The sequence below is a fragment of the Cavia porcellus genome, unplaced genomic scaffold, assembly GCF_034190915.1.
Source record: "Cavia porcellus strain 051 isolate PalLab524CR breed Dunkin Hartley unplaced genomic scaffold, mCavPor4.1 scaffold_1, whole genome shotgun sequence".
NCBI classification, from domain to species: domain Eukaryota; kingdom Metazoa; phylum Chordata; class Mammalia; order Rodentia; family Caviidae; genus Cavia; species Cavia porcellus.
In genome coordinates this window covers 176373746-176399542 of record NW_026947484.1, presented here as the reverse complement: position 1 = coordinate 176399542, position 25797 = coordinate 176373746, and the positions used below count along the sequence as shown (strand labels likewise).

At 34.9% G+C, this 25797-nt stretch overlaps 1 protein-coding gene and 1 non-coding gene across 10 annotated transcripts in view; both read right to left on the bottom strand.

Annotated features, from left to right (window-relative positions):
- Window positions 1–25797, bottom strand: part of Ptbp3 (polypyrimidine tract binding protein 3) — a 97910-nt gene that overhangs the window by 16613 nt on the left and 55500 nt on the right. For all 9 annotated transcript variants that reach the window (XM_063260745.1, XM_063260748.1, XM_063260750.1 and 6 more), the window contains 5 exons: window positions 25475–25621; window positions 17719–17883; window positions 11615–11725; window positions 10342–10516; window positions 13–90 (listed from right to left, as the gene is read on the bottom strand). In XM_063260745.1, coding sequence (XP_063116815.1) covers window positions 13–90; window positions 10342–10516; window positions 11615–11725; window positions 17719–17883; window positions 25475–25621 — 676 coding nt within the window. The remainder of the gene's footprint in view (window positions 1–12; window positions 91–10341; window positions 10517–11614; window positions 11726–17718; window positions 17884–25474; window positions 25622–25797) is intronic.
- LOC111755199 (5S ribosomal RNA) lies at window positions 7011–7129 on the bottom strand. The gene has a single exon (XR_002789777.1). It is a non-coding gene; the product is annotated as a 5S ribosomal RNA (ribosomal RNA).

Below are 25797 nucleotides of genomic sequence, written 5' to 3'. Positions count from 1 at the left end.
AATAAGGTTCACCTGTGGCTTGAGGAAATCCAATGGCTGGGGCAAATCCAGCAGCCCCTGCATATGGTGAAGATATTATACCTGGTGCACCTAGTGGGTAAGGAAGAGAAAAAGAGCTAAAATAAGTACTACCCTCTACAAATATGCTTACCAAAGACATAAGAAAATGGTTACATGAAAGTACATTATATATAAAGAGAACAGAATTGGTAAAGCATGAATACTTGTTCAACACTTGCTCCTTACTGAATAAAAGCCTCTGCCACTGCCAGAGGCTGACTCCTTTTAACTCAGTTCAAGGAGTAAGAGTGTAACTTAGATATAAACTATATTTGTACTAGGCTGAGATCATAACCCTAAAGAGTACTTCACTAAATGAAAAGTTACCAACTATTCATTAAATCTTATTAAATCATATAGTACCTACTGGGTACTGTGCTGATAAAAACAAATATGAGATACAAGTCTTGTCGTTTTTGAAAGGTAACAAAATAAGATTCATATCCTAAGGGTTACAGAATAACTAATGAAATAAGGGAGAGAACAATCTATTCGAAGCACATTATGGAAAAAAAAGGTATTATCAGCTAAGCATTTTCTAGTACTGACGAATCACTGAATAAACACGAATCTCTGTCCTTTCTAAGCATATACAGACCACTGGTAAAATGATTCACACTTTTATAACAGAACTGTATTTAAGACATTAAAGGTGGATTTAAAGTGTTAAACTCGCAGAGAAATCAGTAGATTGTATTACTGTTGCCAAGCATTCATTTGTCCCTTCCATATAGCTGTGGTCAGCTATGTGACCATCAGCACCTTCTGGAGGAAGTGGCACACATTTCTATTAAGACACTCTGGGTTGGATTATGCCGTGTCTCTGGAAGGTATAACTACAGCAATGATATAAGCCACAGAAGCTTTACAGTGCATTATAGATTTACAGCAGTGCTTATTATTCTTTCTGTCACCAAGAATGCCACCTTCAGTCTGGGCCCTACATCAAAAAACAAAAACAAACAAAAAACATGTAGAAGAGGGCTGCAATAGTTGCTTCTCAGCTCAAGCAAGGCAGGTGAGAAAAACAAACACTAATTGTCATAAACCACTGATTTATGGGATTTAGTTTTCAAACATGATGAAGTGGCAAACACAGACAGATATGGAAAGGGGTGAGACAGAATAGCAGGAGTAGAGTTTAGAGAAATAAGAAAATTTTTTGAGATAATCACCACAAAACACTTACTAGAGACAAATAAAAAAGAACTAGCAAACAAATATCAAAGCTAAATTCTAAGTAACTGCTATCAAGTATGATGTGATTACTAAGAACGTTTGCTGACATATGACAAAAGATTCATTTATAAATCTATAGTTAAGATAATAGCCTAGTTTCTCTATTTTATAAAGAGATTGCATAAACCTTTAAAAAATGGTTTATTATATCAATGATTAAGAACAGATATTTTACATTTGTAAAATGGTAACAGTAAGGAAAAGGCAAATTAACATTAACATTTTACTCATGAAATCAGCTCACTGCATACAACAGCAAAATTCCAAGGAAAGCAGTCCGAACTAGAGATTATGGTGACTTACTAGACAAAATACAAAATACTGTGTTAAAATACTCCAAGAGTACGTACTGTTACAAACAATTAAAATTAAGTAAAAACATTTTGCCAAATATTTTGATCATTATATTTTAATGCATATTAAATTCCATAAAAATGTACAATTTTTAATGTTAACTAAATAATAAAATAGCATTAAAGAGCTTCCCATTCTTGGGAAAATAATTCTCAGATATTTTAGCAGACTAAGTAACACAGACCAAATTTATTACAAAAAATGCCAGGTGAATGGTATTTTTAAATTTTTCTTTAAAAAACTGGGAGTGAACAAGATAATAAATAAGCAGTCATTCCAGTAAATCTATTACTGAGGGAAACTAAGGCAGGAGTATTTTAAGTTCAAGTCCCCCCTGGGTAACTTGGTGAGATGATGTCTAAAAAAAAAAAAACTATAGGACTGGGAATGTAAGGTAGTGGCAAAGCCAAGACTGCCAAAAAAAATAAAAAACAACAACTCTGCTACCACTAAGAAGCAAAAACAACACTACCACCCCCCAAAAAATACCACCCACAAATCCTACCACAACAGTAAGCAAGCCACAAACCAAACCCTGTAAATCTGGACTTTGTTTTATTTAGCCTCATGTGGTAGCAGGCAAGAGGCAAATCTATAGGTTAGTCCAAGGTGGGCAGTCAACAGGACATCCTCAGTACACTATCAGTATAAGCCTAATGCTACCTACCTTATCTCTACTCTTAGACTATGTTCTTTGTGTTCAGCAGAGAAGGGATATAATTCTCTAAAAATTTCTAAATAAATGGAAGTTCTTATGCAAATTTCCAGCCCAAATTTACTTTTTTTGAGGATCCAAAGCAAACCAATTAATCCATGAATTTATGCTGAAATGATTCCAGAAAGCCATTAATTTTGAAGATAAGCAGTTTCTACAAGAACATACCACTTCGATCCTAAGCCTCCAAGAATTCTCCTAATTAATTATAAAATGAAAAACTTGCCCCCAACAGGGGCAGAAACATCTAAACAGAAAGACAAGTTGGGAATGATAGTGTCAGCTACAGTTTCAGCTACTCATTAAGGTAAGGTAGGAGTGCTTGAGCCAAGAGTTTGAGGCCAGCCTGGGCAACATAACAAGACTAAAACAGAAAGACAACTGAAAAGATTTTAGTTTCTGGATTTAGCACATACATGTTTATATAGTATGTTTCAAAATTAAAGGAAAGTCCAAAAATATCTGTAGGAGACACATTTTGTGAAAGCCAACATAATAAAACTTTTAGAAATAAAAATCACAATCACTAGGGAGAATTAATAACATGAAGTTGAAGGGACTATTAATGAACTGAAAGTCCTTAAGAAATTATTCAGAATATAGCTCAAAAAGATAAACAGGAAATACAAAGGAAATCAGGGACAGTAAGAAGAGGGAGAGAGAGAGAGAGACAGAGAGAGACAGAGAGAGAGAGAGAGAGAGTTAAGTGTTCAGGTCAAAGTTCCAGAAAGAAGAGAAATCGTAGGAAATGAAATATACGAAGGGAATTGTCATTGTACAAAAGAGAAAAAAAAGAAAGTGCTCTAAAGGATATAACTGTATGTATATTTAAGTGTATAAGATAGATAACCATATTACTGAGTTTTGTTGGATCATTGAACAGAACTGTTTGCAGTCTCACTGTTTGAAAGTCCACTTTATATGCTTTAATTTTGTAACTTGAACAACTATTTCTAAGATGACAATATGTAATCTATTAACTAGTGATTTCCTACTGTTTATTTTTTCTGAAATTCTGTATAACTTGTACCTTTTTTTCTTTTTCTCCTTAAATAAAATTAAAAAAAAAAAAAGAAATATACGAAGGGATAATTTCTAGAACTAAAGATAATATTCCACCAAATCAAAAAGTCCAAAGACCACAAATGCTAAATAAACAAAAATAAACATATCATAAAGAAACTATAGGACATAGAAAATAAGAGAACTACACAAAGAATGGTCAGAAAAAACAAACAGGTTGACAGCTGTCTTTTTTTTTTTTTGTCAGAACCAGGGATCAAACTCACAACTGCGTACTTGCAAGGCATGCGCTTATAATACTGGACAGCTGACTTTTTAAAGCAACAGTGGTAACAAGAATATCATGGAATGGTATCTTTAATATACTGAAAAAAATCTGTCAATAGAGAACTCTATAAAGCGGAAACATCTTTTAAAATTGATTGGTATAGTTGAGTTCTATTGTTAACGGTGGTATAGCTGTTATATTTAGTAATTTTTATGCCAATATTTGGTTTGTCTTTGCATCAATATTATAGGTCTCTTTTCTATTGTAAAGGTGGTACAGTGCTAACTTTTATTTGCTCTTATGGTATATGAATATCTGGTTTGTCTTTCACTCTGTTATTGGTGATTTCACTGCTAATAAAAGAGTTGCACAGTTAGCAATTGGTTTTTGATAAAGGTTTAGCATGCCAATATTTGGAATATTTTTTTGTCATCAACAATACCGCAGTTCATTTTCAAAGAATTAAATGCATGGCCAATTACTCTGACCATCTATTCCCCAAATTAACAGAGCTGACTGGATCTTGGGACAGTAGCAAAGTGTTATGGTTTGGGCTGGGGATTTAGCTCAGTGGCTTAAGTGCCTGCCTGGCAAGCACAAGGTCATGAGTTTGATCTCCAGTACCACCAAAAAAACCCAAAAACCCAAACAACAAACAACAAAAAAACCACAAATAAACTAAAAAAAAAAGGTTTATGTTTGGATGTGGTTCCCCCCACCCCCAGTCTCACGAAATCATGGACGCAACTGAACCCAGCATTTGTGAACAGTTGTTGTCTAGCACTGGGATTGGTATTTTGAGTGCTGTACCTGGCCAGGGGCAGAGCCGACATGCAGTGTAAGGGTGAGAAGACAAGTCATTGCTCTTTTGTTCTGTTCACTCTTACTGTTTGCAGTGGCCATGAATGGCTGCCCCACCATGCCATACTGCCTTGGAGCTGGCTGAATAAGGCCTGAAACCTCCCCCCCAAAAAAAAACTATAAGAAATAAACCTTCCTTTGCTTCACTTTGGGTGTTAGGTATTTTGTCTCAACAAGGAGAGAAAAGTAAGACAAAAGGTCTGTGTAGATGGTCATGCCCAGAATGCTTGAATGCTTCACTGGAAAGTAGGCATTAACAACAGAGATCTTAATTCTAGCAATGAAGTCTATTACAATTGGCACATAATAACAACAACAAGGCCTTCATATACTTCCAACTCACAAAAAGCTGATCCATGGACATAATGGGGTAGAAATCAAAGGCCAAACTTAAATTATATGCAGTGGCAAGAGGAAACAAAAACAATGTTTACTAAAGTGTTCAACATGTAATAAAATGACGTGAGCTTAAAGAGACACTAATAAAAAGCTAGCTGAGCTCAACAAAACAATTTAAAAAAATGAATGAAAAGTTTAGTAAAGAATCCAGAGTTCATGAAAAGGTATCAAACAGAAAACCAGAACACAAAATATTTTTGAAAGGAGTCAAAAACATACATCAATGGAAAAACAGCCTCTTTAATAAATGGTGCTCGGCAAATTGTATGTTCACATGCAGAAGATGGAGTATAGACCCATGTATCACCATCTACTTACTAAGCTAAAATCACAATGTATCAAAAATCTAAATGATTAAACAGAAACAATCTATTGGAAGAGACACAGACATAGGCAAGAACTTTCTGAACAGAACCCCAGTGGCACAAGAAATAATGAGAATCAAGGAAGATTCAAATCAAATTGAAAAGTTTCTGCACAACAAAAGAAACAACCAATAAAGTTAATTGACAACCTACTGAATGGGAAAAAATTTTGCCAGCTATTTCTCAAAGAACTAACATCAAGAATACATAAAGAACAACAACAAAAAAGACCAAATTAACATCCAAAAAACGTTCACAATAGAATACACAAGTAGAGTGAGCAGTTAAACAGATGGAAATAAAAAAGTTAATGACCACAAAATAATACAATCCCATAATAAATCAACACTTTTCAGCCCCTGATCAAAATACACAGATTGGCAGATTAGATTGAAGCAAAAATCAACAGTACACTGTATTAAAAAAAAACCATCCTGGTTGGGGATATAGCAGCACAGCACCTGTCTAGCAAGCATATGGTTATGAGTTTGATTCCTGGAACCAAAATTAAAAAAAAAAAAAACATATCTCATCCAAAAATAAATTAGTAGACTAAAAATCAAAGTATGGAAAACAACATCCCATGCAGTGGGAGCTAGAAACAAACAAGAATAGCTAAACTATTTTCAGACAAAGTTGACTTCAGTCCCTAATTGAACAGACAACGCAGTTACAGAAACAATTCAACAGGAAAAGATAGCACAAATACTTATTAACATCCCAACTTTATATAAAACAAATGCTTAATTTGGCTCATGGTTTTAGGGGATTCAGTCCACAGTTGGCTGGCTTCTAGACAGAAATATCATGGTGGAAGAGCAGATAGAAAAAAGATGCTTAGCTCACAGCAGCCAGGAAGCAGGGCAGGCAAACAGCACCAGAGAGGACGGATCACACCTCCATGACCCTCCCTCGAGGAAGTACTCAGAAGTATGCTTTACTAATCCCTGACAGCTCTCAAGCCAATCAAGTTGACATAGTTAATTTAACCATATACATATGAAACGCATTCTTTTCTGCCTGTATTCATTCATGCAGCATAATTCCTTTTCCCGTATCATTAATTTATTTCTTTTTATGGCTGAACAGCATTTAATTGCAGATAGCCCGTATTTTCATTCACTTGTTAACTGAATATTTCTAGATTTTAGCTATTACAAGAAAACTTGCATTCAATATTTACATAGAAGCATGTGTGTGAACTCATATATTTTAATTTTTCTGAGGTTGGGGCTTGAGGAAGGGTTGGGTCACATTGTAGGTTACACATTTAACTTTTTAAGAAAATACCAAATCCTTTTCCAAAATGGTTATACCATTTTACACTGCATCCAATATAGGCAATCCATATCCTTGGGTAGGGTGTTTTTTTTTTTTTTGTCTTTTTTGTTTTTATCGGTACCAGGGATCGAACTCACAACTGCCTGCTTGCAAGGCAGGCGCTTATGCCGCTGAGCTAAATCCCCAGCCCCTGGGTAGGGTTTTTTTTTAATATGAGCTATTCTAATAGATACATAATGACAATACAAATAATATTATCATGAGTACATGAGACAAGTGACGTTGAGCATTTTTCATGTACTTATTATAATTCATACACAAACTGTTTTGCAATGTATTCAAAATTTTTTTGCCCATATGTATTTAGTACTTTGCTACTTTAAACTGTAAATTCTTCATATATTCTTTTTTTATTTTATTTTATTTATTTATTTTTTTTTTTTTAAGCCTACAGCACCCGGTATTCCCAGGCGGTCTCCCATCCAAGTACTAACCAGGCCCGACCCTGCTTAGCTTCCGAGATCAGACGAGATCGGGCGCGTTCAGGGTGGTATGGCCGTAGACTCTTCATATATTCTTGATATAATCTCTCTGATAAAGGAACTGTTCTCTTTCTTTATTATTACGCCCAGAGTGGATAAGCCACACCCTTGTCCTTTTTTTACTTTAAAACAGGATACTGCTAAATTGCCCAGGCCAGCCTTGAACTTCTGAATCTCCTTCCTCAGCCTCTAGAATAGCTGGAATCATAGGCATGTGCCACTGTGCCAGGCATAAATACTTTTTAAAATCTAGGGCCTGCCCTTTGCTTTTCTTGATAATGTCTTTCAGAAGCCTGGCATTGATGGGGCACACCTCTAATTCCAGCACTCAGGAGACTGAGGCATGAAGATCACCATGAGTTTGAGGCTAGCGTGCACTGCATAGAGAGTGTAAGACCAGCCTTAACTACATGAGATCCTATCTCAAGAAAAAAAAAGAACAGCTGGATATGATGGTGCATACCAGTAATCCCAGCACTGGGGAGGATGAGGCAGGAGGATCACTGCAAATTGAAGGCCAACCTGAGCTACATCATGAGTTCAAAGCTAGTTTGAACTACATAGCAAGACAGTCTCAAACAAACAAAACCTTTCAAATAGTGGAACTTTATCTATACATGAAGATTGCTAATAAACAGGTCAACATTAGTAATAATCAGAATACAGGCAAAAATTGTTATTGATGTTACTGTTACAAACACATGAGATTGCCAAGAATTAGAATACCTCACATAGACCCAGCTAAATCCTTTTAAAACATGAGGTTATGTGATAAAACTGAAGGAATACATACTTTATAACTCAACAATTTCTTTCCTATGTATGTTCCTTAGAAAAAATTAAGTATGTTCATAGCAGCACTGTTCAGAATTGCCTCAAGTATGACTTCAATTTCCATTAATAAAAAAATTGTTGTGGGGCTGGGGATTTAGCTCAGCAGCATAAGCGCCTGCCTTGCAAGCAGGCAGTCGTGAGTTCGATCCCCAGTACCAATAAAAAGGCAAAAAAGACAAAAAAACAAAAACAAAAAAAAAAAAAAAACCCTGTTGTATATTTATCCAGTGAGATAATATAGGCTTGGTTTCATTGAGAATGAATGGGCCATAGATATATCCATATATCCATGTATGGGTATAAATGAATCACAAAAGCCTAATGTGAAAGAAATTAAATTGCAAGAGAAAAGTAACATGAATTCCATTTACACGAATTTCTGAATATAAATGTAAAAAATTTAAACTAGCACTTAGGACTACATAATATATAGTTTAAAAGAACAAAAATAAAACAAGAAAAAATCAAAGTAGAAGAACAATAATCAAGTTTGGGGGCCTGTTTATCTTAGGGCATGGAGAGTAGGAAAATAATCCAGGAGAAGGGGTACAAAAGGTGCTCCTTCAGTATGTATAAGTAGTTTACTTCTCAACCTGAGTGGTAGTGCCATATGTCTTTAAAAATACATTTAACTTTTATAAACTATACAACAAGTATAACATAAATCATTACAATCAGAAATAGAATGCTTACGATTGACCCCTAAAGACTTAAAAAGGAAGGCAATAATGAACTGCATCAAATATTAGAACTAAGGTAGGTAAACTTTCATATAATACATAAAAAGTATGTTTTTCTGATGAATCACTAATTCTAGGATGATGATATTTTGCAGTGACTAAGGAACTATTAATAACCCAACAAAAGGAATTGAACATTCTGGTTTTTATGTGCAGAAATCAAAATTCTTAGCCATATATTTCAAATGTCCTCTTTCCATTCTACAGAACATTAATTACTCCAAGGGTATATATTCAAATTAGGGTAACTGCAGCTCTATATTTGATAGCCAAATTTTGGCAAACTTGAATTTGCCTCCATTTCTATCATTTGTCACTGAAATGGTAATGACAAAAACATTTGGTCCTGCCACATCAGGAATATAAATACTTAAAAGCTTTTACTTTAAAGGCTGGGGATTTAGCTCAGCGGCATAAGTGCCTGCCTTGCAAGCAGGCAGTCGTGAGTTCGATCCCCGGTACCAATAAAAAGGAAAAAGACAAAAAAAAAAAAAAAGCTTTTACTTTAAAATAGTTACAAACTATTTTTTATAAAGTCTTGGATAACCACTTGCAGGTCTTAACTCTGTCTGGCCTATAAAAGAAGATGGATTAAAAACTACTTAAAGTGTCAATTAGCAATATTGTTATTTGGTAAAGATAAAATTGGAGAAAGGAAAATAAATCACAAAGTATTCAAGTTTAATAGTTCATCTAAATAACAACATACTTCTGAGAGTTCTAAAACCAAAATTAGAATATATTAACAATGATATATCCAAACTGGTCCATCATGCATTGCTTTTTTATATATCTATAAAAGTTTATATCATGCTGCTGCTGCTGCTGCTGCTGTTAGGGATCAAACCCAAGGCATCACACATGCTAGGCCAAGTCCTCTACCACTGAATTATACATATATCCTCAGCCTCTTAAAAAGTTTACTTTACATAAAAGAGGAAAGCTCTTTAAGGCTACATTTGTAGCAGTTATTTAAGAGGCTGCATTTTTATTAATGCAAGATGCAACTTCACATAAATGAAATAAAGATGATGTTCTAATGCTTAAAAGCAAAGCAAGATGAAAAGAAAACCTGCCACTGAACAAAAGAATAATATACAACTAATTTGGGCTATGTATCTAAAACTCACTATTTAAAAAGGGAAAAAATAGGGGCTGGGGATTTAGCTCAGCGGCATAAGCACCTGCCTTGCAAGCAGGCGGTCGTGAGTTAGATCCCCGGTACCCATAAAAATGAAAAAGACAAAAAAATATATATAAATTAAAAAAAATAAAAAGGGAAAATTTTTTTTCTTAAGAGCACTAATGTCAAAATCCTGTTGACAATAAGTCAACATTTACATCAATGTTAACATTTAAGCAAATAGTTAACATTTGAAGCAAATAGTTGTGTAGCTTATGAGTATGGCTTATTTTCCAACATTAACATTAGAAAATAAATGTATAAATCTATTTCCAGTATTTACTTGTTCTGTCAACTAACAGCATTCCCTAATATTAAAATTTAATTAATGGATACATTTTATTTCATGATTCTTGATATCCTTTAGAAATCTTAAGAGAATCTAAAGGTGGGGGGATTGGCTTTCACAGATTAATAAATGAAACTTACCAGTTCAGAAAACTTGTTCTCTCACCCGAAAGGGAACTAACTACTCACCAAAAGCAGCAGCCATAGGGGGTTCAAGAGATGGCTGGCCATCACCAGAAGGAAGGTCTAAGCGAGTGAAGTCTCTGCTTTTGTCATTATTATATTTCACATTAAGGCTGGTGAGCTTGGAGAAGTCAATACGCAGAGTGCAGCATGCATTATAGATATTCTGGCCATCCAGAGCCTAAAGCATGTGAGAAAGGGACTGATGTTTTGGCAAGACAACAATGATAATCAAACAGCCTTTACTTTGACACAGAATGACAATCAGGTATAAAGCAGACAGCACAGAACTTAAAGACCTAGGGGTTTTACTTCAATCACTAACTGAGGAGTCTGAGGAGAAAAAGAAAAGCTCTCAGTTTTCATCTGTAAAATAGGAATAATAGTATCTATCTTATCTATGGTAGCATCAAATAAGTGAAGAAATGTAAAAGGTTATATAACTATTATATAGTATTATAGAAATACTAAGCTATGAAGGTCATTTTGCCTGCAGCAAATGTTTAAAGATACGTTTACATTTTGTCTTAATTCACTTTAGTATAATTTAAACAGGTTAGGATAAAACAAAGCCTATGTAAATGCTACTTGTCAGCGCCACAATATAAACAGATACAGGAAACCAAACCACATATAAATAAGGCAAATAAAAGAGAAAATGATTTATAATAGTCACTAACAAATATGCTATTATAATGATACACAATAACATATGCATGTAGAAGCTATAGTAAACATAAAGGCTGTGTTTCTAATTAAGTGCTAATATGGTAGAGCACACCATAGTATGATAAACTTTAATCTGTATCTTTGAGCACAAACTAGAAACAATTCAGAAACTGATACAGATCTCAATAGATGTGTCAAGTATTCATGTATCATACGAAAAAGGAGGAAAAAAGACATGAATTGACAACAAATTTTTAAAGACTTAATGTCTTCACCAAAAGAAATGAAATCAATAGTTGGCGACTTAATTGAAGTAAATGAAAATTAAAAACCTACTAGATTACATAAGGAATATAGTGCTCAACTCTAAATTCTAAACATGACAAAAGGATAAGTCTCAGATCCCAGAGGTGGCAATTTGAAATCATTTCCTATAAAGAAAGCACTAACTTTTAGCTTAAAAAAAAAGAACATATAGAACTATACAGTTTAAAATGATAAATATGGTGTTGTGTACATTTTACCACAATTAAAGAAGGTATATTTAAATACGATGGCTTCATCTAGGTATATTACAAGTGAATCCTGAAGACTAAAAAATATTAATTACCATTTTGGCATAATGTGCATTCACTGGGTCAGCATACTGAAGCAGTGCTTGAAACTGATTATTCTTTGTAAAGGTGATAATCTTCAAGACCGTGCCAAATTTAGAAAATATCTGGAAAAAAGTTCACAGTAGGTTAAACATTTAAAAGTCTAAAATATTCATGTTTCAATACTCATGCAAACTGAACACTCAAACGTGTTACCTATTTCGTAGCATGTATAAATGATGCAATACTAAACAGGCAGCTACAATAAGAATTAACTGATTGCATGAGATGAATGTATTACAAAGCATATAAATGGAATTAGGAGTGTCAAAAAGATCAACTATTTTCCCCTATGAATCAGCATCTATTTCTGAAGAATTCTGTATAAAGAAACTAGAATAAGGTTCAACCAGAGGCTGTTCTATTAATTCAACAGATACTCATAGGGCTTTTCTTCTAAGCACTGTGAACTCACCAGTGAACAACATACACAAAAGTATTTAGCTTTATGGAAAAAGATGTACTTTTCCTTACAAATAATCATTTTTTATATGCTCATTGGATTTTAAGTTATTTTATTAGAGAAATGTCTATTTAAGTCCTTTGCCTTTTTAAAAATTGGATTACTTTTGCTGTTTAGTTCTTTATAGATTTTAGATATTTCTGTTGCTTTACGTTCCACTGCTAGTGTTCTTTGACGCACAATTTGTTGTTGGTATGGGCACTGAACCCAGTGCCTTCCCACCAACCAACAGCCCTAATTCTTTTTATTTCTTTTTTAATTTTTGAAATGTAATCTTGATAAATTGCTCAGGCTGGGATTGATTTTGTAATCCCCTGAGTCTCAACCCACTAGGGTGCTGGGATTACATGCATACACCACTACACCCAGTTGATGAGCAAAATTGTTGAGGTAGTCCAGTTTATCTATTTTATTACCTATGCTTTAGGATGGTTTCTACTGAGCATTCTTTCTGATAATTAAAAAGCAAGACTAACTGCTTATTCAGAACACTGATCAAAGAATGCTTAATAACAGCAAAATCTTACCAGCACAGGGAATATTTAACCTTTTTACTTACTTAGAAGTGATGGATTACATGAGCTACTTCTGTAACCAGGTCTGAGTTTTCAGTTGAGTTTTCTACCTGTAAGTATTTTCTAGGTAATGCCATCTAGTTTAATGGCTTTAATTACCTACATACATGCCAACTGATGGTTACCAAATCTACACCCTGGAATTCCTCAGCCAAATTCAGACTTTTCTCCTGTCTACTCAATATCCCCTAGTTGGATGTCTAACAAGTTATCTCAAACTTAACATGTCTAAAACAAAATCTTGAGTCTTGCCCCACTTCCAATGTCTGACTCAAATGTCTTTCCTCACTCCATGTCAGTAGGGTACCTCTATTTTATCACAGGCCCAGATCCAAAAGCCAAAAAGCTTTCTTGATTACCCTGTTCTCAACATAACCCACATTTAATTAATGCATCAGTATGTCCTTCCAAATATATCCATAATCACCACTTTCAGTGCCACACCTTAACCAAGGACACCACCATCGCTCATATGGATTGTGAAAACAGTCTTTCTATGATTGTTTATGCATAACACAGCAACAAGAGTAATTCTGCTAACATATTAAATCATATAATCTCACTGTTCTATTCAAAATCTCCCAATGGTTTTCCATCTTTTGATTTACCTGGTACTCCAAGCCTGCCACTTCACTTCTAACATGTCCTGTTTTCCTATTCCAGTGATATTAACTTTTTTTTGGATACTTGAACACATCAAACATACTTCCATCTTACGGATCTCATACATGCTGTTCTTTATGACTGGATATATAATTCACATGCTCAGATCCTTCAACGCTTTATGCAAATGTCATCATATTTGCAAGACCTTCCCTAAATTTGCTCATCTAACACAGCAACCCATGAAAACAAGAAGCTCACTCTCTGTAAGCTAGCAGTAACTGTGGGCCAGAAGGAGAAACAAGAAGCCACCTTGCCCTTCTTGTGAGCCAGCCAGTGCACAGGCTGGGACACAATAAGAGCTGAGGCTCCCTCCCATCCCTTCAACATAGACCAAATTGATACCAACTAAGGTAGAAAAAAACCTAATTCTTTTATTGTTTGGTTGACTTTGCAGGCCTAAAGCCTGTGGTCTGAGCATGGATTTTTTTCGGGGGAGTGTTCCAGGGATCAAACTCATGACCTTGGTGCTTGTCAGCAGGCACTTATGCCACTGAGCCAAATCCCTGGCCTGGAGCATTTCTTTAGAGGACAACAATATGCAATATAGCAACTATGGGGAATTTTCTTCTGTCTTGTTGTCCTGTATCACTTCCACTGTTTTACGGGCCAGGGATATAGCTCAGTGGCACAAGCTCCTGCCTACCAAGTGCAAGGTCCTGAGTTTGAGTCTCTGTATCTAAAACAAAACACAAACAGAAAAAGTACAGCATGACCAATTCCACTGTTCTGTTTTGATTGGCTTTATTCTGTTTTATTTTATTTGGTTTTATTCTCTTTAAATTAAAAAATAAAATAAAATAAAACAGCAACCCTCTCATCTTAGTCACTCTCAATCCATTACATTTTCTACAGTATTAGCAATTTAGCTAAAGTCAACTTTTTGGCAAATGACATTAAAGCAATAAGCTATTTAATTACATAACCGGCATATCTAACTCTATACTTTGATAAATTCCCCTATAACAATATTTATTACATTTTATTCTATTATTTGTGAAATTATTCTTAGTTATAAAACTGTAAGAGCAAAGGATAGTATCTTATACCACAATTTACTAGCATATGATAATCAGAGCCAACATTCCTTAGACACATAATATGTACCAGGCACAATTCTACGTAAAAAACATAATTTATGTAATTCTCACAATGAAGATTTACAAAAATGGTGTCACTTTCATCTTTATTATATCAAGAAAACAGACATAGATAGGTGGATAGGTGAGTTAATTACCCAAGATTATAGAGGTAGCTGTTAGTAGTAAAGCCAGGATTCAAACCAACTCTAGACCCTATTCTTAACCATTATGCAATACTGCTTTTTGGTTGGCTAATGGGATAAAGTGCTAGAGAGGGGGATTATTTAGACAAAGATTCCCTGAGGAGGTAAGATATGTGATGAGAACCAAGTGATATAGATCTAGTCAAGCTGACTAAGCAGAGTATCTTAAGTCTAAGAAATACAGAAAAGCAGCGGGAAGGACAGAAAATAGGAAGAGGGAGGGAGCCAGGAAGCAACATGTTAAATATGCAGAAGAGTAATAGGCACTGAGGATAAAGAAATAGGCAAGACATCGGGATGTAGGAACCTTAAGAGCTCAGATGAGGAGCTAGTTTTATACCACTAGTCCGGAAAAGATAACTGTTATGGTTTGTGTCTGGATGTCTCCCCAAAGCCTCATGCAGTCATGGGGCAGGCTTGCAGAATTTGTGATTGATTTATAGTCCAATGGTGGGCTTATGGTTGTGAATGCTACACCCACCTAGGGTGGGTAATCTACATACAATATAAAAGACAGAAAGGAATTTCTCTTGTGCTTCTCCCTTTCTGCTTTTGCTGTTTTCTGCTACCATGAACTGTTGCTCTCTATCATGTGCCTCCGTGCCTTAGAGTGAGCCGAGTAAGGAATGAAACCACTACCAACTGGGAGCTAAATATACCTTTCCTTCCTTCATTTGGATGTCAGGAATTTTGTCTCAGCAATGACAGAAAGTAACCAATACAACAGCTAACAACAGATTGCAGTAACTGTTACTCTGACAGCTGCTATTGAGCATTCTCAGAATTAGTCCTCTTCACTCAAAGGGTCTCATAATCTTGTAGGGGGTGAAATAAGATGTGTTACTGCTTTGGGAGAAATAATAAATGAATTAGACAAGACCATATGACACTGAATAAGTTCACTGCTAGATGACTGTAGTGGTGAGCCATGAGTATATGAACATCTTTTATTTTAATATGTAAGTTATGGGAGCCTGAGGCAAGAGGATTGCAAGTTCAACTCCAGCCAGGTCAATTTAGCGGCTTACTGAGACACTGTCTCAAAATAAACCATTTTAAAAAAGGGCTGGAGATGTAGTTCAGTGCAAAGGTTCTGGGTTCAATTCCCAGTAATCAAAAAAAAAAAAAAAAGCAAGGTACATTGGAACAGTAGCAAGTGTAAAAACACAATACTGATGGATGACACAGCATTCAATCCACTTTTAGGGTAAACAGAAAAAAGAAAATCCACCAGAACAGTTAAACCAATCATTTAAGCAACTGCTGAACTCTTCTCGGGAACAACAGTGGCTGTGAATATTGTCAAAGTCCTTCTTAGGAGAAGTTTTACAAATGTATCTACTATGAAACCAGCACTCAGAAGAAGGGCAAAGTGAACAGCAGGCCCAATAGCTGGTATATTCAATTTTTATATATGGGCACAGGACCATACTGCACTGGTAAGTATGTGAATACTACATTGGTGTAATGGCTATGAGAAAGTAGATGAACTTGTAAGAGCTCCAATGTCCTTACATATAAAATGTGGGAAAATAAGATAAAATGTTCAATACCTAAACATATATGCACACACATCTCCTACAACATTTGGAACAAATCCAAAAATAAAAGAGTAAAACAAAATAAGCACAAATCATGTTTTAACACAGATATTCCTTGTTTAGTGACCTACCTGGTTAATGACTCTACAGAGTTACAAGCTACCTTTTTTTGGTATAGCTCTGTACATCTTGTATACAAAACTCCAAAGTCTTTTTTCATACAGTACACCATTTAGATAGTACTGTAATTTTTGCTGATTCCACTGTATAATATAGTACTATAATTTCATATTGTTATGTATTACAGTATTGCATGGAAGAGTTATACAAATAAAAGCAAAATCATCAAGTTGAGGGTTTTTTTGACCATTTCCTTGATCTGAACACATATTGTAATGTACATACTACATACAACTCCTCATTTAGCAACCAATTTGGCTAAAGACCTAGTCACAAGACTGGATTGCAAGGGGCTGGAGGTTTAGCTCAGCGGCATAAGCACCTGCCTTGCAAGCAGGCAGTCGTGAGTTCCATCCCCAGTACTGATAAAAAGGAAAAAGACAAAAAAAAAGAAAAAGACTGGATTGCAGTCATTAAATGAGGAGTGTCTGTATATGGCTCAGTAAGCACAATGAAATAGAATTAACAGTTTAATGAGACAAAAACTAAGGTTTTAGAGCTAGATGTCAAATATACAATTTCAATTGCATAGTCTGAGGATATCCAAATAAAGAATATTATTAAAAATATAACAAGCATTCAAAGATAAAATACTGGACTTTATAAAAGGAGACATGAGTTTCAAATGGTTTCCTATTTTCTATAATAGTTAATATTCACTAGTTACCCAATTTCCCAATTTTATTGACTAAAGTATTATTTAACTAGGTGACCTACCAGTTTTTAAATTCTTACTATTATTAGTTAGGATTTGGCAAAACTATCTTTTATCAAGACTGTTTAAATGTATTAAACTCGATGGTCTATACAGGTTATATTGAATCTCAGTCAGTATTTAACATGATACATACAATACAAATGAAGATTTATCACACACCTTTCCTTCAGAATTTTTCAACTGAAAATATTCAAACATAAAGAGCCAACATAAGTCACATTCTGTAGTGATATTATTTTCTAAGGAACAACCACTATCTAGGCTTTACAGAGAATTTGTATACTTTATTCATTTTCATACTTAGCTATAAAAATAACCCCAAATTTTACCAATCCTTTCTTCAGTATCATCATCATGTTGAGAATTGAACCTAGTGACCCATATTTAACACACACTCTACCACTGAGGTACACGACCAAACCCACTTAATTATCTTTTAAGTATTCAGTTAGAAAAATTATCTCTAACTGATACAAGTTCTTATATGAAACAGGATAGTAAAGACTTATTCATTATTTAAATAAATACATCAACCAAAAGCAACACCCTACAGGTCTAATATTAAAACATCAAAAGTTGCAAAATCCACCTTTTATTCACTCTGCTTTCATAAGAAAGAGTATTCCTTCTTACCTGATGAAGAACTTCCAGCGTAACAGGATAAAAGAGATTTTCAATGATTATTCGGAGTACAGGACTCTGCCCAGGTAGGATTGTGACTTCATTTGAAGGAGCTCCATGAAGGGTCAGGTTTCCTGACTGGATAGCACTGACAGCCTGCAGTGCAGCTTGGGCCCTCTACAAAACAATCCAAACATCAGCTTCTGATTATATAAAGGGAATATATGTACCCTAAAAAAAAAATCAGTTGGTGTAAAACATTAATGAGAAGCCATTTTTTAAAATGTAAAAAATAACATACACGCCTATACACAATTATCTGAGAAAGATGGTACACATCTGTAATTCTAGCACTGGGGAAGCCAAGGCAGCAGGATCACCACAAGTTTGAAACCAGCCTTTCCTACACAGTGAGTTAAGGGCCAGACTGACTCTCATAGTAAGACTCTGTGTCAAAACATACACACATAAACACCTGAACCTCACAGTAAGACCCTGTGTCAAAACACAACACATACATTGCTTAAGTTAATTTGAAAAGATGAAAAAATATGGGGAAAATTTTTTGGATAAAATTTTTATTTCCTAAGACAAAGTTCCTCTTCTTTTTCACGCTTTGTTTCATTTCCCTGCTTGTACAACTCAGTTCTAAAGCCTTTCAGTAGTATAAGGTAAGCACACATGAGGTGAAAGTGGAGGAGGTGCAGGATGGGGAGGAGAAGAAAGAGGATGCAAGGTGCAGTGGTGGTTCAGGTGGAAAAAGGAGGTCATAGAGCTGGGCTTCCTGAAATGAAGCATCATAGCCTCAACAAGGTGAGGAAAGCATCCACATGGCAGAGCTGCCTGGCAAGAGGAACCCAAGCCGAAACAAGGTAAATTTAGCTCAGTTGCATAAGCGCCTACCTAAGAAGTGTGAGGTTGTGAGTTCGATCCCCGGTACCAAAAAAAAGAAGCAGCAGCAGAAGAAGATATCCAAGTGTAGGCTAGATGTTCTATATAAGAACCTAAGGAGCATGAGAAGAGCAAGTGCAACCAGGCAAAGGACAGCTTCGCAAAGTATCAAGAGCCCAAGGACAGTGAGGAGGAGGTCCACATGGTATAAAATGCCAGTGTGGTGAAGACAGCTTAAGTAGGGAAAGAAAAGATACCTAGAGAGGGAGTAGGATGATACAGAGGCAAGAGTGAGTAGGTTACGAAGATCACTCGACGCAGGCATAAATCTGGCAAGGGTTGCTAGTATCCAAGCAAGGACAGGCAAACAAATTTCTAAATATCATCCTTCACTAAAACAAATCAGGGCATACTAAAACATGGCTGGTTCCAGAACAAGAGTAGGTCAATAAAACAAGCTTAAGAAGATGTAAAAGAATTGAAATTATACCATGTATATTTTTATATCCTACAGCAATAAAGTTAGAAATCAATTACAAAAGAAAACACAAAAATTATCCAATGCATGAAAACTAAACAATAAGCTCTTCTTCAAGGGATTAGAGAAGAAGAAATCAAAGAAGATGTTAAGACAGTTTCTAGAACTAAATGATGATTGCAGTAAACATAATCAGAATTTAAGGGACACAACAAAAGCAGTTCTAAGTGGGAAGCTTATAGCTGTAAATGCCCACATGAGAAAAGCAGAGCAAGCCCAAATAAATAACCTAACAATGCTCTTCAAGCTCCTAGAAAAACAAGAACAATTCAAACTCAAAAGTCATCAAAAGGGAGGAAAACATAAGGGTTAGATCAGAAATCAATGAAATTGAGACCAAAAAAAAAAAAAAAAAAAAAAATTCAATGAACCGAGTTAATTCTTCAAAAGAATAAACAAAACAGACAAACCCTTTGCCAAGCTCATCAATGTAAAGCAGAAAAAAAAGACCCAAATCAACACAATTAGAAATAAAAACGGTGAAATCAAAATGGATACCACTGAGTCAGGCGTGACAGCGCATGTCTGTAATCCCAGCACTCAGGAAGTTGAGGTAAGAGGTTTCCCTTACTCAAGGCCAACCTGAGCTACAAATGAGACCCTGTCTCAAATAACAAAAAAACAAAACAAGACACTGTGGAACTCAAAAAGATTATTATGTTGCAAGGAATCCAGAAGAAATGAGATTCCTAGATATATATGAATTATTAAAACTGAACCAAGAAGATTTAAAAACTCTAAATAATCCAGGGAAGCGATCATAAAAAAAAACCTACCAACTGAGAAAAGCCCAGGTCTTTTCACTGCTGGATTGTACAAAAACTTCAGGGGAAGATCTAACACCAGTGTTCCTCAAGCTCTTTAATGAAAATGAAAAAGAAAGAATATCCCCCAAATCCTAGAAGCTAGCACTACCCTGATTCCACAACTAGACAAGGATCCAACCAACAAAGTGAACTACAGGCCAATCTCTTTAATGAATATAGACGCAAAAATCCTTAATAAGGTACTGACTGGCAAACAGAGTATAATGAATCATCAAAAAGATCATGCATAACGAACAAATTGGCTTTATCCTGCAGATGCAAGAATGGCTCAGCATATGCACATCAATAAATGTAATAAATAACTAACAGAATCCAAGATCTTTTAAAAAAATGACATGATCATCTCAATAGATGCAAAAAAGGCTTCTGATAAAATCCAACAGTTTCCTGAAAAAAAAAAAAAAAAAAAAACAAACTCAAGAAAATAGGTAAGGATGGACCTTATCTCAATCTGATAAAATCCATTTATGACTACTATTAATTAATACCATATTAAATGACTGAAAGCTTTTCCTCTAAAATCAGGAACAAGACAAGAATGCCCACTATTACCATCCCTGTTCAACACAGTACTTGGAAAAATTAGCAAGAGCAATTAGGCAAGAAAAAGAAAAGGAATGTGGATAGAAAAAGAAGAAAAATTTCCATTATTGAAGACTTAGAATACTCAACACACCAAAGGACTCTCTGAATAACCAAATTCAGTAATGTAGTAGGATATAAAGTCAATAGGGTTCCTATACACTAATATGAACCTAAACAAAGAAATGAGGAACAATACTTTTTATAATAGCATGAAGAACCATTAAATATATAGGAATTAACTGAACTAAGGGATCTCTATGATAAAAACTACAGTATGCTGAAAAAGGGAAATCCAGGAGATCATGGGAAAAATGGTAAGATAGCTCCTGTTCCTGAACAGGCAAAACCAATATAGTCAAAATGGTCATACTTCCACAACTGATACGTGGATTTAATGTAATTCCAACAGTATTCACAAAACTGGAGAAAAAAATCCTAAAACTCATACAGACCAGAAGAGACTCAAAATAGTAAAAGGAATCATGGATAACAAGAGGAAAGTGGGGAGCTTCTTAATCCCAGACTTGAGTTGGATTGTGGAGCTACAATGATAAAAATAGCAGGGTACTAACACAAAAACAGACACCAGGCCCGAGGGTTTAGCTCAGCGGTTTGAGTGCCTACCTACCAAGTGCAAGGTCGTGAGTTCAGTCCCTAGTACCAAAACAAAAACAAACAAAAAATAAAACAGACAAGAGGATCAATGTAACAAAATAGAGGGTGCAAAAACAACCCCAAATACATTCAACAATTTGATATCTGACAGAGTGGCCAAAATCAAGCACTAGAGGAAAGAAAGCCGTGTTAGTAATGCTGAGAAAACTGCCTCCCTACCCGAACAAGACTGAAATCTCTCATCAGGCACTAAACTAAAATTAAAATAGATCAAGAACTAAATGTTTAAAAAGAAATAGTTGCTGAAAGATAAAATAGTTAAAACTCTTGAGTCACTGGCGCAGACAAGGACTTTCTGAATCGTCTTGAGCATCCTTGGAGTTTGGTATGAGGAAAGGGTTCTGGAACTGCACTCACCCATGTGTACTTTACAATACATAAACTCAGCAAACACCAGTCTAATCAAGAAACTAAAATGCATCAGTAAAGGAACAAACTGAAATGTTATGCAACTTCTTACTATGCAAAAAGAAGAGTACTATACTACTTCCATTATGTAACTGTCAAAGACACATACCCTGAATTGAATCATGAAGAAACATGAGACAAATGCAAATTGAAAGCTATTTTAGAAAATAAATTGTCAGGGGCTGGGGGTTTAGCTCAGCGGCATAAGCACCTGCCTTGCAAGCAGGCGGTCGTGAGTTCGATCCCCGGTACCGATAAAAATGAAAAAGACAAAAAAAAAAAAAAAAAAAAAAAAATTGTCTACAATTTTCAACAGTAACAAAGATTTTTAAGTCAGGAAACAGCGATATATTTCATGTAAAATCTAAACATGCCAGGACACTAAGAAAACTAAAGGCTAGAGTCAAGAAGATGGGAAATAAACACAGTAAATGTATAGATCTTAAACAACTCATCAGTTTAAATTTTTTAGGAGCCTTTTTAAGGAGAAATCTTCCTAAAGTTCAACTCTTTGCAAATTTGTAAACTTCTGCCCACAAGTTCAAGAAAACCATATATATAGTAACTGCAATTAACATAATCACTTCTCAAATGTTGCACTTCAGAACATGATCTAAGTTTTGTAATTATGATTTTAGTTTAAATGAAGGAGACAAGGTGGGCATAGTGGCACAAGCCTATCATTCCAGCACTCTGGGAGGCTGAGACAGGAGGATCAAGGCCAGTATGGACAACTTAAGTGAGTCCTGTATCAAAATAAGAAACACAAAGAGATGGTCACATAACTCAGTATAAATTCCCAGTAGAGGAAGGTACCCCAGAAAGAGACAGAGATAGAGAAACAAAATTATTTGGTATTTACTTGTACCTCTAACAAGTATGTCCATGGGTTAGAAAGACGTTATGCATGTGTGTTGGAGTATCCTTCTGTTCAGAGAAGGAAAAGAAAAGAAACTCATCTATTAGTTTTCTGGGGCTGTCCAAATAAAAAGAAAAATCATACTTCTTAAATATGGAGACAGGCACTTTCAATTTTTTATTCATGTTTGGTACAGGATTTTTAAACATTTTATCAAACATAAATAGTCAAAAATTGCATAAAAATAAATAAATGGAAATGGTATTGGGAAGAAATCAAGGCTATCTAAAGATAAACTAGGTCATTTGGGTATCTCTAGTTGCCAAGCAACTGGGATTTCTCACTGTTTTGCTTTGGAATAATCCAATCCCTAAGAGTTTTATTAAATTATTTCTTTCTTCAAGATTTGTACTGATATACTTAGGAATACACTAATGAGAAAAATGAAAGACATAAATGAAGGAAAATTTAAAACTCTATTGAAAGATATGAAGGAAAATAAAATATAACTTTCCCTTTGAAAGGATCAGAGTGTAGTATGTTAATTATTTCCAAATTAATTTATAAAATCTATGCTATTCCAAATGTTTTTTAGGGAACAAGAATTACCAAAGTAACACTTAAAATTTATCAAGAGAAACAAAGAAGAAATATTGGCTAATACTTTGCCCTAGAATGTATTTGCTATAGCATGCACTGAAGCAGAAATGGAGGGTATGCATACATTTGAGCAGTACACCCAACAGCGAACAGAGCCACACAAGCAGAACGCACCTGTGCCTACTATAAGCATGTGGATGAAAAACTAAAAAGACAAGTTTCAAATGAGTAGATAATAAATGGATTTCAGAAAATTGTATGCTAATGTCCTGGAGAAAAAAAACTAAACACATTCTCTACATTCAAAATATTGCTAATATAACAATGGTTTTTTAATGTTTATAGTATGTAATGTCTGCATTCCTTGTAATCAGTACGTGTATATAACACATCTTAATTCCTGTGTTCATCTCCTTTTCCTCTACTCTCTCCCACTTTCTCCATCTCTTGATCCCCTTTCCCATTTGAGAAAAATCTTTTTATTTCTTATTATCCTTTTTTTTTTGCTCTTTATTTATAATTTGGGTTTTTTATATAAGAATCATGCAATACTTAGGCCTGTATGGCTGATTTATTTTATTTATGATCTGAAGGTACATTCATTTTCCTACAAATGCTCAAGTTTGTCTTTCTTTATGGCAGAGTAGTACTTCACTGTGTGTAAATTTTCTTTATCCATTCATCTGTTGACGAACACATTAGGGTGCTTCTAAACTCTAGCCATTATGAGTTATACTGCTATAAACATTGAGTATGCATCTGCTGTATTGTGATGATAAAAATTTAAACATCAAATGAAAGCAACCAGCCAGGCATGGTGGCACATGTCTGGAATCCCAGCAATCAGAAGGCTGAGGCAGAAGAATCACCTCAAGTTCAAGGCCAGCTTGGACTACCTGCAAGATCCTATCTCAAAAACAAACAAACAAACAAACAAACAAAAAACAACCAAAATACACAACTAGCAGAATATAGTTCATTTAAATCTTAAAGATTGTATTGTGACAATCTTAAAGAGTTTATTAAATGTTTAAACACATTCTTTTAGGTACATAAGGAGCAAACTCTATCAAGAATGAAAGTAGAATGATATTGTCAGAGACTAAGGAGAGTAGAACATGGGAAGCTACTATTTATTGGTAATTTTAGTTTGGGGTGATGAAAAAGTTCTAAAGATGGATGGTGTACAACTATTTGGTTCTAAAGATGTTGGCTGTACAACCATTTGAACGCACTGAATCCTATAGATAGGTACACTTAAAATGGCTGAAATGATAAATTCTACAATACGTATATTTTGCAATTTAAAAGGGGGCAGGAAATTGCATTAACAGAAAAGTAAGTATATTACTAATTATCAAACAGAAGTTAAAATTTCTTGTGGCATATTAACAAAGATATAAGAGAAAATCACTTGCTCATACATTATCAGTAGCAGTCAAAGGTGACAAACAAATGATCTTTACAAAAAGTAATAACGCAGTATCTATAATATACTTCCTATGCGTATATCAAATACAATATATGCACATGCTTTGACCTAGCAATTTCACTTCCAGAAATGTAACTAACAATGCTGCAAATGTATAACAATATGCTACTGTAGTACTATTTGTAAAAGCAAAAATAGAAAACAAACTTTAATGTCAACCAAAAAGAAAACGGATAACCTAGGACTGTCCTACAGAAGGGAACACTGGGTAGTCACTGAATACTACAATCACAAAGTGACTGTATGTTAAGGAAACATTCCATAACATTAAAAGATTAAAAGCATTAAGAGTTCTTGTCATTTGTTTGTTTGTTTGCTTGTTTCCTGGTACTGAGGCTTACACCTAGGGCCTTTGCACTGAACTACATCCCCAATTTTATAAATTTTTTGAGCCAGGATCTTGCGAAGCAACTAAGTTACCCAGGCTGAGCTTGAGGTTGCTTGAGGTTGCAATCTTTCTACCTCAGCCCACCTGAATGCAAGAATTATAGGCATGCATTCCAAATCCAGCTTTAGTATCTTTTCATTATAGAAAGTTTCAAAGGAAAAACAAAAGCATCTATCATTTCTAATACTATAACTTCAAGTATTTCTAAATGGTACTCACTGCCCTTTACTTTTTTTTTTTTGGTCTTTTTCATTTTTATCGGTACCGGGGATCGAACTCACGACCGCCTGCTTGCAAGGCAGGTGCTTATGCCGCTGAGCTAAATCCCCAGCCCCTCTACCCTTTACTCTTAAGCCTTAGGAAAAATTATACACACAAACGAGTAATAATGTATCCTAAAATGAAGAAAAGGACATGGTTCTTCTCTCTAATGTACAGAAAATTAATTTTAAATTAAGGTAAGATATATTTTCATGCTATTTATAAAGATGTTTCTAATACTTACAGCTTGATTAGGGAGATTGTCAGTCTTAAGCTCTCTGTGATTGGAATACTGAATATAAACAGGCTGGCTTCGAAGATGAGGAGTAACGGGAGTGTAATAATTTACCATAGTAACAGCAGCTTCCTCAGAAGCCATTTCTAAGAAAGCCTGTAACAAATACAAGAAAGGAAAGTTAGTGCTTTTTTGAAAGACAGTTAAAAATTATTTCCCATTCTAGCTTATTCAAAACTCATGCATTCTCAACAGATATTGGCACTATCCCAACAGAATGAAAAATCTTATGCTTCAAAGCATATTATGGATATGACTTAGAAATACATTTG